The following is a 12,608-nucleotide window of genomic DNA, read 5'->3' as shown; positions in this document are numbered from 1 at the left end:
GGATTTACACATCTTCCCCTTGCTGTCTTATGGCAGCTTGCAAGCAAACCTCACACAGTCATAGGTGTAGATTTACAGTGAACACCAACCATTTCATCCGCTTATCCAGAGCCAGGTCGCAGGGGCAGCAGGTCAAGCAAACCACCTCAGACGCCCCTCTCCTCAGCAAAACTTTCCAGCTCCTCCTGGGGGACCCCAAGGTGTTCCCAGGCCAGATGATATATGTAATCTCTCCAGCATGTCCTGGATTTACCCTTGGGTCTCCTACCAGTGGGACGTGCCTGAAACACCTCCAACTGGAGGCGCCCAGGAGGCATCCTGATCAGATGCCCAAACCACCTCTACTGACCCCTCTCAATGCAAAGAAGCAGCGGCTCTACTCCAAGCACCCTCCGGATATCCGAACTCCTTACCCAATCTCTGAGGCTGAGCCCAGCCACCCCACGGCCGCTTGTATCCACGATCTCATTCTTTCGGTCACTACCCAGAGCTCATGACCATAGGTGAGGGTTGGGACGTAGATGGACCAGTAAATCGAAAGCTTCGCTTTTCGGCTCAGCTCCCTCTTCACTATGATGGTCTGGTGCAGCGCCTGCATCACTGTAGGTGCCGCACCAAACTGCCAATCCATCTCACGCTCCATTCTACCCTCACTTGTGAACAAGACCCCGAGATACTTGAACTCGTCCCCTTCAGTATTTAGAACGTGCATTTTTCCTCCAATAGAAACATGAAAGTAGCTAAGGACTTTTATTTTGACAGAATTAAAGACATAAACACCAGATGTTGATGCAGAAAGGCACAAATTAGTGTGTTTCAAATGCATAAAAGGTTTGCCCTACATAAACGATGCCGGTACATATACTGTATTTGGTAAATTTGTCTTCACCCAATGAGGATATCTCACTCTGCTGATTTATGCAGCCCTTTCATCGGGACCTTGCCCCCCCCTTCCCTCCTCCTCTTCCAATAGCCGGAGAGAAAAAAAGGAGATTGCTCCTATTCATCAGTGTCACTCGCTACAGACAAGCACTCCGAAAATTGATGCCTGTGTGAGAGCTCAGTGGCCAGTCAGAGTTTGTGCCTCAAAGGTCGATGGGAGAATTCTGTGGTTTTGCCAACAATGACACAGAGTGGTTGGAGAGACTTCATGCAGATTACTGACATTACTGAGGATTTAGTGGTTTTTGCCCCAGCCATTTCTTGTTTTGATTTAAAGTCATTACTAAAATGTAATAGATTTACCTAATTTAAAGCAGCTGTAATTTATATTCAAATGTCAATGTCTAACAGAGGAAGGACATCACTTAAGGCTCCACTCTTTCACTTCTTGTTTGAGTTTGCGGTGATCAAATTATTGTTAATAAAGAAAAAAAATGAGCCAGACTGTCAGTGGATCCCACTCCAACCAGCTGTAGTTTAACGTGATGTTATAATGTTTCTCCATCAATGGTTTTGACGTCATTTGATTACATAATTTAATAACATGGCAACAAATTATGGAGGCAATGCTGCCCTCAAAAACAAAGTTTTATAACCAGACAGCTCTGATGCTTTGTGTTCATGAGAAAATTGAATGGTTTTGATTTGTCACATGCCTGCAGAACGATTGTGCGATAAATCACAGCAAGATTGATGCACCGTGGGTGAGTCGGACAAGAAAGCTCCGCCTGCAGTGTTTTCCATTCAGACTTCGTAGCATATTGCTCTTCCAGCCCAACTCACCAATGTCACAGCAGGTGTTTCCCGTCGGCTGTCAAAGAGCAGATAAATCCTGCGATATCACTGATTGGGAAGTGTCCAGAAGTGCAGTATGCTGGGAAATAACAGCCACCGTCCTATTTAAACGCTGCCATGATTTGTGAATGCTGGCTCAGGCTGGATTGAAATCTCAGAGTAGTCCATTTCTTAGTAGCATTTTATCTTTATATTTTTTCTTGTTATTCTCTATTGTTTTTTGTGGATTACTTATTTGAATTGTAAATGTCATTGTTATTTCTATTGTTCTGCTGCTGGCTGCACCACAGATTGCCCCTCGAGGACAATAAAGATATCTTGAACTTGAACTTATATTATTGTCTGGAGTATAACACGTAGATTTTCTCTTATCTAACTGTATGTGTGCTGCATGTGTGTTGCAGGCCACTGATAAGGACACTGGGAATTACAGTGAGATGGCGTACCGCCTGATTATCCCACCCACACCAGAGGGCCAGGACAGCTTCGTCATCGAGACCTACACAGGCATCATCAAGTCAGCCATCATGTTTAGAAATATGCGCAGGTCCTACTTCAAGTTTGAGGTTATCGCCACAGACGACTATGGAAAAGGTCTCAGCAGCAGCGCTGAGGTGGTGGTGAGTATCCAGTATGGTGCCTTTTATAGTGTGCACAGTATGTGTGCACTGATCAATATATATATACTGCACTTGTAATGGTCTGTGTGCACACTGATGAGCACTCTGTTAGTCCTTGACTTACATGTCACCTGTACACCAGTGGCATATTGATCGCACATTGTATACAGCTTCCTCTGTCTTATGTCTCTGCAGGGAACACTCCTGTGAAATGTGGGATTGGTTTTCAATATTAACATCTATAATTCATTGATACGGGATAATGAGGATGTGTGACTGGGATACTGTACAGTCTTATCAAAGGGGCATCCCACCAATTTTACACATCAAAGTCAGGTCAGGAGTCAGTGGGGAGCGCTGCACATCCTCTGAACACTAAGGAAATTAGTTTAGTAAACTTGAAAGCACTTTTAGGATTTTTAAAAGTTCAACATTTTGGGGAATAGGGTTCTTTGCTTTTTGATACAGGTAGTAAAAAAAAGTGATACTGATATATCATACTGATGTCTATATGACAAAAGTGAAGCTACAGCTAGAAGCCTTTTAGCTTAGCTTACCACAAAGACCAATTAACAAAGACCAATTAACCTACCACCCCCTTTAAAGCTCACCAATTAACATCTCCAAAACCAAAGTGTAAAAATTACAATTTCGCATTTCAGTCCCTACGTCTAACGAAGACATTTGTCTCAGCTGAAAATGCCAGGTGCTCCTCAGGAAACAACCAGCTGTTCTGAGACACCCTCGTTGCATCTGGTTGCTATGATACGGAATATCCACGTAGCACGTAGGGAGAGAGGACAGACTTGCTGGCCTGTGTGGGTTCAAAATAGTAAACATATATTAATATGTATAAAAATATTTCTCCTCTATTGTTGTTGTTGTTCAGTACTGACAGTTGGTCTTTGTGGTATTTGTCCCACCTGTTCCCCACTGTGACTGGACAGCTGAGTAAAAAGGGAGAGTGACGAGCGCAGTGTTTTAAAGTTAAACATTTTCAAGTCTAGGAATTAAAAACAATACGTACAGCAATGCTAGCGGTTCTCAGCAAAAAGAAACTGTGAAAATGATCATTTGATAATCATATTGACACTTAAATTACCCTATTACAGTTTTATTATCCAGATCACTCACAGACATGAAGAAACATAACTACTTATATCTTTCTCAACCTTTCCCGTTTCCATTTCAAAATAAAAGCGTTCTGACTATGTTTCTGTGGACAGAACCCCTTGATTTAACGCAAGGCTTTTTATTGTGTCATATTGTCATGAGCCGCAGCAACGACACTGTATGTGTGAATGCCACAAGCGTGTGAGCCACAGCAGTTCAGCAAGACAGCCATCATGCATTCTTCACACATATGCATTGTGGCCCTGGCCTTACAGTGGGTTATGCGGTGGACTTGTCACTGTTAGACAGAGCCAGGCTGTTTTTTTAACATCTGTTCCCAGTCTTTATGCCACGCTAAGCTAACAGAGAGCTAGCTGTAGCCTTATATTTAACAGACAGATATGAGAGTGGTATCGATCCCTAACCCTAACCCTTGTCCTGATACTCAAACGCAGCATTAAATTTCTAAACTACCCCCTTGACATGTTATTTATTTTACAGAGTAATGTTTTGTGAAGTAGAATTTGAGGTATGAATGGCTGTTTAAATAATTCTGTGTGTAGTAGATCAAAAGATGCCTGCCAAAAACAATCAAAAGCTCTGTATTTGGTTGATTAATTGTGAAACCTCTGCTCTGTTTTTCTTCATACTAATTTGTTCATTATGAGCCTGGATGGTGCTTTTTGTTTTTTGTTTACTCAGTGCTAAATGTTTTGGTTCCAGTCTATTGAATTATTCACAATAGGTACAGGACACACAACATGTGGCCTCTGCCACTGGCTGATGATCCAATTAGACTCTTCCTTTCAGCCGTGTGTATTAATTTGGTTCACATTACGTGTGTTTCTCTGTGTGTGTGTGTGTGTGTGTGTGTGTGTGTGTGTTTGTCTTATGTCTATGTGTCCCGTCTCTGTGTGCATTTCTTTTTCCCAATAATTTCCCCACACACCCACTGTGATTGGGCTCAGCTTTGCCCTCAATTCAATGCTTATCTTTCCTGACTGTGGGAAGGCTTATTTTTCGTTTCAGTGAAATATGTCTGGCTAACAAGCCTCTAACGAGACAGAAGGAGGGTCTGGGACATTGCCTGGATATGAGAGAGCAGCGAGTGCGTAACCATGGTGCTTGTTAATTTTCAAGGGGAAACCTAATTTCACAGGAGCCGCATGGGAGATTTGGCTTCGGAGCACAGAGGCTGTTGCCTATGCGCTTAACTGCGGCATCAGAATTAAGTCCTGTTAAGTTTGCCGCATGCCACCAATGCAAGCAGGTAATTAGATGGTCCCATTTGGTCCACCGGCGGAGATTTGAATGAGCCGACAAAACGCACAGTACTAGGACATATGTGACATACTGGCTTAATCGCTATTTATCACTATTTTCCATTTTTTTACCCCTCGGTCTTTTATTTATCTCTTTCCCTCTATCGTGCTCTCTCGCAGGTTTCTGTGGTCAACGCATTGGACATGCAAGTTGTTGTGTCGACTGTCCCGCCCACGTTAGTGGAAGAACACAAGGAGCAACTCATTAGGTAAGAGAACATTTACCGTGGTTGTAATATGAAAGAAAAAAATAATCCTGTTAAACAAGAAGAAAACAATATTAGTGTTCAGGGTTCATTGTAATATAAAGGAAGCTACCGTGTAATAAAAAGGTGAAACAGGGCCAGTGTCCACATAGTGTTGTTCTTTGTCAGAAAAGTGATGACAGGGTGCTGAGGAGCGCGTCATCGCTACATGTGGGTTTTGCTTCTTTGACAACAGTATTTTGACATTAACATTAGCTAGGTAGCTAACAGCACTACACAGTTAGCAACAAGTTTAAGGTGGCAAAAGCACGACACTGCTGCAACATTCATACCCTTTATCCATTGTCACTTTTGTCCGCGCCAAGTAAAGCCATGCTGCACCGATTTGTGTTCACATTGTCAGTTAGATGCGTAGTGCCATGCTGTGCCACGCCGTGAGAGATGGAAAAGTTGGGCCGCATGCCCTCAAGCGGGTAGCAGTGACATCTCGCCAACCTCAGCCAACTCCCGATAACCCCCATTCGTCCCCCCAAACAAGCGTGTGTGTTACGAGACTCTACTCACCTCTGTCTGCAGGAGACTAGAGGCATGTGTTCAGCTCTCAGTACTTTTGTAGCTTTTAAATTAATCCTTGTGGTTTGGAGTTCAGTTTTTCTCATGCATCCTGTTATTACTTTAGATATCTGCTTTATTTTACTGTTTCATGTTCGCTATCAGCTGTATTAGAAGTTGTGTGAAGTTGGTGCTCGAAAATTCAACAATTTCTTATTTTGCTTCTTCACAATAAAAGTTTATACATAACAAAAAAACGGGAGACTTTTATTGTGAAGAATCTATAGTGGAACTGAATTGAATTAGTGGAACTTTGTTAGCAGCTTTTCTCCAATAAGTGCAAGTCTGATCATACAGCAGGGAGGAAGAGTGAAGGCAGAAACAGCCACAGTAAGATGTTGATGAAGAGCTGCAGACAACAGGCTCTTACTGCACCTCTGCAAACAGCTCCCCTCCAACAGGTACACTTCTTTTACCTGCCCTGCTGTGGAAAAACACATGCAGCAAAAATAACAGGGGACTTTAGTAGACAAACCATCATCAGATTAAGACACTTCCTCAAGAAGGTAGCCCTGTCGTAATGGAAATGCAGATCCCTGCTGTGCTGGGCAGAGGGCCCAAACAAAACCAAGCCAAGCCAAGCCAGCCCATGACTGTCGAAAAGGGGTATCAGTGTCCACTAGTGATAGTTTCATCGAGCTTTGGGTAGACTAAATTTGCGGCTAGCATCTGTCTGAAAAGTTCAGAGATGTTCAACTGGAAACACTCGGAGCGGCTGCACAAAAAAGACAGAGCTCTCTGAAAAAACACACCAGGCACGGTGCTTTTGTCTAGGTAGCTGCATTTTACAGCATACACTGGTGTTTATATAAAAAACAATATGTGGACACAAACCCAAAGACAGATAATATCCCACCCTTTGCCTATACAACATATCAATTTCTTGCCCTCTAATATTCTTTTCGTTAATTGATCTCAGAAGGAATTGACACTGGAAATTAATTGCATCTGTGCTGTGTTATGAGGTTAACTTGGCTCAAGCTGGAGCTTGGTTTGCATATAAAATTATTTTTCAAGGACATAGGAGTATGATTTAGCTGTCCCAAAAGGCAATCGTAAACAAACAGAGACTAATAAGAATTTATGTTAAGTACAACCTGTCTGTTGTTGTTCAATAACCATTGACCAATCAATTAAGATCATGGATTATCCAATGAGACAGTTGGGTCTATCCTCGAGAGTCTATTTTCCTGGTCCAAATTAATTAATGATAGAGATTCATGAAACATCTTTTCGCAGCTCTTGGGGCACCGTGTTTAGTCTAATTAGTCAATCTGAAAGGCAAATGGGTGTTAATAGTTGTTTTTCAAGAGCTTGCTGTGTCTCTGCCACACAAGTGACACCGCTCTTTAGGCTAAAAAATACACACATTAGTCATGTTAAGCTCTTTGCAGCGATGTAATTTGAGAGGTCTGCGATTTTTGCACAGTGCTGGTGATCATCCAGGGCCATTTTACCTGAGTGCTCAAACTGTTTATCCACCTTGGCAAAGGCAGACGGCAAGGCTTTTCTTTATTGGCTGTAATTTGAGGTGTGGATTTCTCCCTGCCTGAAAGGGATTATCAAAGCCAAGAGCCCAGTGTGGAGAAGCAAAATGCACCCCAACGGGACAGTCATTGCCAGAATAGAGTACTTAAGATTGGTGGCTCTCATATTGCTGTGGGTGCAGAGGTGCCAGAAATGGTTGGAACTAATGCGAACCCAGATTTTGGCTTATATAAGTCTAGGCATTAACTCCTTTTAATATTTACAAGGTTATTGCTTTCATTATATAAGTCTGACTCTGTGTTTATTTTAGCATCCTGGAGCGACACGTCCAGGACCAGATTCCAGGTGCCAAGGTGATTGTAGAGTCAATCGGGCCTCGTCGTCATGGCGATGGCTATGAACTGGAGGACTACAGTAAGTCGGACCTGAATGTGTACGCCATTGACCCGCTCACCAACAGGGCCATTTCGCCCAAGGAGCTCTTCAAGTGAGTGGGTGAATTTTATTACAGGAAGTACAGTCCACCATTTGGTTTAAATTGATGTCCTAATGTTCCTGCTGTGTTGCACATCTTCCCTGCAGTCTCTCTTTACCCTCTGTCCATACAGTGAGTCAGCAGGCTCCCCGTGGCTTCCTCCTCTACAGTTTTTTTTTTGTTTGTTTTTTAACTCTGCCTGACTATCCTGCGGGTGCACCAGATCTTTCATATGTCACAGGAAAGGAGCAGATATGAGGGAGAAAAGGGGAGGGTCGGGGACAAAGTGAAAGTGAAGCAGGGAGTATTTCAATCAGTCCATTCAAACTGTCATGCCGGTTCCTGAAAGAGCCTGGAGATATGCCAACAATACATTTTGTTCCTTTAGTTTTGAGGGCATAGAGATAGAGAGATTTGTATGTGCTAAAATCCTGTTTGACCACAGAGAGGCCGTGTTCACATGCTATTAAAGCAGCCTGGAAAACATGCTTACAGGACACTTTTTCATCCCTTTAGAGGAGAAAAGGAGAAAAGACCTGAGCTGGCACCTGAGGACAATCTCACCTTAGCCTTGGTTCTTAGCCCCTCTGTCAAAGCGATCAGACACCAATCTTAAAACGACAACTCCATCAGAGCATGAGAGTCGCCAATCAATAGGAAACACCCCCCTTCTGAGTTGTCCCCTTCACTCTCTACCAATTTGCCTCCGTGCTTGCCTTACATCGAGCGATCTGACACCATCTTATGTCTTTGTTTCTCTTTCACTGCGGTTACTGCCAATTCTGTTTTATGTGTGGCTCCGAAGAAACCTCCCTCCTTCTCTTTGCAATGGGATTGTGACAATTTCAGTTGTTTTAGAAAAGCTCCACTCAAACGACATTAGAGGTGCTTTGTGTATGTACTGAATAAATCTATAGGCATTAACTCAGTGTCCTTGACCATCAGAGTAGAGCCTCAACTGTTTTTAAGTGGGAGAAAGAGGCTGGAGTTACTGGAAGTGTGGCACTTGTGTCATAAGAACAGCTTTCTTTTTTTTTTTTTTGTGCCAAATCTAGCAACTGTCGCCATTTAAGAGAGCCAAGCTAATATTAAAAGAGACTTGCTACATCCCTGCTTTAATAGGAATCTGCCTCCTTAGATGCTGATACTGTCAAGGAAATCATTCAGGCCAGAGGAGAAAGGCTTTTTACGCATGCAGTGCATGTCTGACAATGTTGTGGGGTAATTGCATGTAATATATCTGCGACTTTGCTGTCAGATCACAGAGGGAGAACGAGAAAGACAACACAGCGAGAGGATTCTTGCATTATGGAGTGTCCTTATGCCACCTTGAATACAGCACTCTCTACCATTTGAGCTCTCTGAAGGATAGATTGCCGGAGAGGCCAGTTGATAACCTTCATCTCCACTCATTTATTCACCTATAGAAAAACAAAAATGACAGTAATTGAATGTGGCAGTGTGCTCACTCCTTTGTGAAGCAGGATGTTTGAAAGCCACGCTGGTTATTGTTACAAAAGAAACAATGGGAGAACAGTGGGTGGATTGCTTTTATGCATGTTTATTTTACTACAATAGTGATGCAAATTCTGCAACATGTCTGTAACTGAAACTGTGCGGAAGTGTGAATCATCAGGAGAGGAGAGGTCGTTATATCAGTTTGACATACCACTTGCACTTAAAGATAAAAAGACATTTCCATGAGCAGCGTGCAGATCCCCCGTCTCATTTACATCATTCATAATGTGATGATCTAAATTACCAGATGCCACTGACCTTGAAATAATTGTCTCTCGGCAAATGAGCTACTCAGACCTGCAATAACAGAATTCTGTCGGGTACAACGGAAACAGTTGTTAAGACAGCACTGACATATCATCACCTTTTAAGCTGATAACCTGTGAGCATAGACACACTTTTACATAAATCTCGCAGTTACAGATCAGTGTTGGGATTCATTTAGAGACTCTTTTTAGCTCTGTTTTGGGTCTCTACCAACTACTGAGGGGAATTTCGACCTCTTGAGCTGGTCACTTATGCCCCGTTTCCACCAAACACTTTCAGTATGGTACCTTTGGAACCAAAAGTTACCCTTCAGACATGGTACCTTGACCCTAGCATTTCCACTTCAAACAGTACTCTTAAATGTGGGCAGGGCTGTTGTCACTCACTGCTCCGTCCATCACTCACTGTATTTCCTAATTACCGGTGACACAGATGGAAGTCTGCGCCTTGTTTATTGTCCAGAGAATAAGGCTGCACACCGACATTTTCTGAACAAAATAAAATAGTCTCTCTCCATTAGATATTTAATAACAACCGGTTTGTCCTTCTAAGGCAAGCTCAGGGGTTTAGTGTTGCCAGAGTCCACAGGAACGACGCTCCATGATGCTTTTTTTTTTTTCTCCAAGTGAGGATTAGAACATATGCAGTTCATATAATCCAGACAAAATTAATGTATATAAACACTTGAAGATCCAGTCATTACTAAAAGAAACTAAAGTGATGGTCAAAGTTGTCACGGTGAAATTTAAGGTGTGTTGATTGATTCAGGTTGTCAACTCATGCATTGAGTGACATTACAAGTTAACGTTCCACCTTAAAAGTCGCCAACAGTCGGCCCAGTGAATTAAGTTATTTTATTCTCCAACTACAGCTGCTGCAAGAGGTATTGATACATCCTTATAGTGATTGTCCCCTATTGACCAATCAACAGACTGCAGTGTTCACAGCTCCACCTTTTAGTACCAGATTTGTGTGCTAGGTACCCCAACAGAGGGGGGAGCAAAAATGGGGAGGGTACAGAACGGTTCCATTGGTACCATCCACAACTTTTCACAGTGGAAACAGACAAAGCATACCAAACTGAACTGTACCGTACTGCTTGGTGGAAACTTGGCTAAAAACTGAGCTAACACGCTCTGTAAAGCCGAGTTGCAGATTCAGGTGCTAATTCTCACCACTACAAACAACCTCTTTCACACTGGTCCTGCTTACATCTTGTTTTAAAATGCATTTTGGTCGAGCCGAGACACATCAGCTTTCACACCTGTGTCTATGAAGCGTCTCCAGCTGATTACTTGTGTTCAGAGTTTGTTACTGCCTGAGTCACTTATGCTACAAAGTCAAAGGCCTCCTAAGCACAGTTGCCAGACACAGTAAAGCTGGAGATATCGCTGTCGGCAGAATCAAACACATCTTCTTCCATAGGGAAAGACGATGGACGGGCAAGTGTTGATGCGTTGTCACCAAAACAACCACCACATCCTGCATTTGTGCTGTATTTACCCGTTACATCTTTGTCAGGGACACATCAGGACACATTAGCGTTTACATAACAAAAGATATCTGGTCAAATGCGTCCCAGACCACCTCTGCAAGTGCCATCAGATCACAATGCATCTTGGTGGTTGTTTACACTTGTATTTAGCATTATCCACTTGTGATCTGATCACCCAAAGATGCATTTTAAATACCAAGTTTTAACAGGGTCATTTCATATATTATAGCTTCGTTAAGATTAAATATGATACTCAAGAGTTTGCAAGATTAAGAAGATGAAAACCAATCTCCTGTTGTCATTATGTGTTCTTAATCACAGATTTCTCGATGGGAATGTGCTGGAAATCAACAAGGAGTTCCAGCCGTACCTTGGCGAGGGTGGCCGCATCCTCGAGATCCGCTCTCCAGATATCGTGGCCAGTGTGAAGAAAGCAGCCCAGGCTGTGGGCTACACAGAGGGAGCTCTCCTGGCCCTGGCCATTATCATCATCCTCTGCTGTATCCCTGCCATCCTCATTGTCATGGTCACCTACAAACAGTGAGTAATCTCGCCTCAGTAATCATCTCTGGCTCTTGTAATCGATTAATCATCTTTAACTGGTTGTCAGGAAATTAAGAGGGAAATACATTTTAATTAAGCAGACCATTGTCTCGGGAGATATTGTCTTACACTTGGTTTTTGCAGAAGTGTTTTGGTCCTCACAGACAAATCAGATATTTATTATGCGAATGTAAACCATTGTTTACATCCTGTACCCTGTGGCCTGTTAGAATAGAGTCAGCAAAACCACAAACAGCATTGTTGAAAAGTGTTTTTGTCAAGTATTTAAGATAAATCGAGAGCACTCCTTGCTTGGTTGCTGCCTTTTTGTGTGTGCGTCTCTCTCTATCTCTGCCTCTCTCATTCTCATCAGACATGCTGACTGCGCACTCTGCTGGGCTAATCTCCCTGCTCATGCTCTGTGAAAGCAGATTAATTAACACTCATTTGTGACAAATATCTACAGCCAATTGTGACCGTCACAGTGCGTCTTCACGCTACTTAATCATCTCTGCCTGACACGCACACAATAAACAGTGTCTGGCTTGCTGGCTTCCTCTCTCATCCACGCAGACTCTGTGCAGTTTACAAAAATATGATGCTTTTAGTTTAAAGCATCACTCAGATCGGCGAGGTAGTTGAACTTTTGCTCGGCTGAAGTCGAGTTCTCATCCCCTGTAATCGTTGGTATGCTGCGAGTGCTCCATAAACGGTGATGTTTGGGAAGTGTTTATTCACAGCAGATGGGCGGAATGGTTGTCCTTACGCAAATGCACAGACCAAACACACAGCAGAAAGCTGTTGATTGTGACATTAGCCCCAACATGCAAACTGTCATAGCAGATGGTGCTTTGTTGGTGGCATCATTACTTTAGTAAAATTAAATGATTTAGGGAGTCATTTTCTGCTTGTCGACATAACTTGCCGTTTGCCTAAATTTGGGAATGAAGGTAATATTTAAAACATGAATCTGTTTATTCATGTGGAATAATTGAATTTTGTTGTGAATAAGTCATGGTGACATGAAGCATAGCAGATTCACTTAAGGAGAAAGCAATGGCTACTTTTGCATGTAGCCCTGCAGTCACTGCTGGAGGCTTGAGTGCTCCCTACTTTGCATAGAAATTGGAGTGAACGTACAGAAAGTTTTCTCCTGTCGCTTCTGTTTTGTGGTTAAATAGATAAACATTGTATGTTACACAAAGATCTTTT

The 12,608-nt window shown here is 42.7% G+C and overlaps 1 protein-coding gene across 1 annotated transcript in view; it reads left to right on the top strand.

Moving 5' to 3' along the window:
- LOC117248417 (protocadherin-15-like) overlaps positions 1-12,608 on the top strand; it is a 335,851-nt gene that overhangs the window by 304,974 nt on the left and 18,269 nt on the right. The window contains exons 29-32 of the mRNA XM_033613476.2: positions 2,142-2,357; positions 4,913-5,001; positions 7,409-7,585; positions 11,175-11,393. Coding sequence (XP_033469367.2) covers positions 2,142-2,357; positions 4,913-5,001; positions 7,409-7,585; positions 11,175-11,393 — 701 coding nt within the window. The remainder of the gene's footprint in view (positions 1-2,141; positions 2,358-4,912; positions 5,002-7,408; positions 7,586-11,174; positions 11,394-12,608) is intronic.

The sequence above is a fragment of the Epinephelus lanceolatus genome, chromosome 17, assembly GCF_041903045.1.
Source record: "Epinephelus lanceolatus isolate andai-2023 chromosome 17, ASM4190304v1, whole genome shotgun sequence".
In the NCBI taxonomy this organism is placed as follows: domain Eukaryota; kingdom Metazoa; phylum Chordata; class Actinopteri; order Perciformes; family Serranidae; genus Epinephelus; species Epinephelus lanceolatus.
The sequence above is the reverse complement of the archived record's forward strand: the minus strand, read 5'-3'. Positions and strand labels throughout refer to the sequence as shown.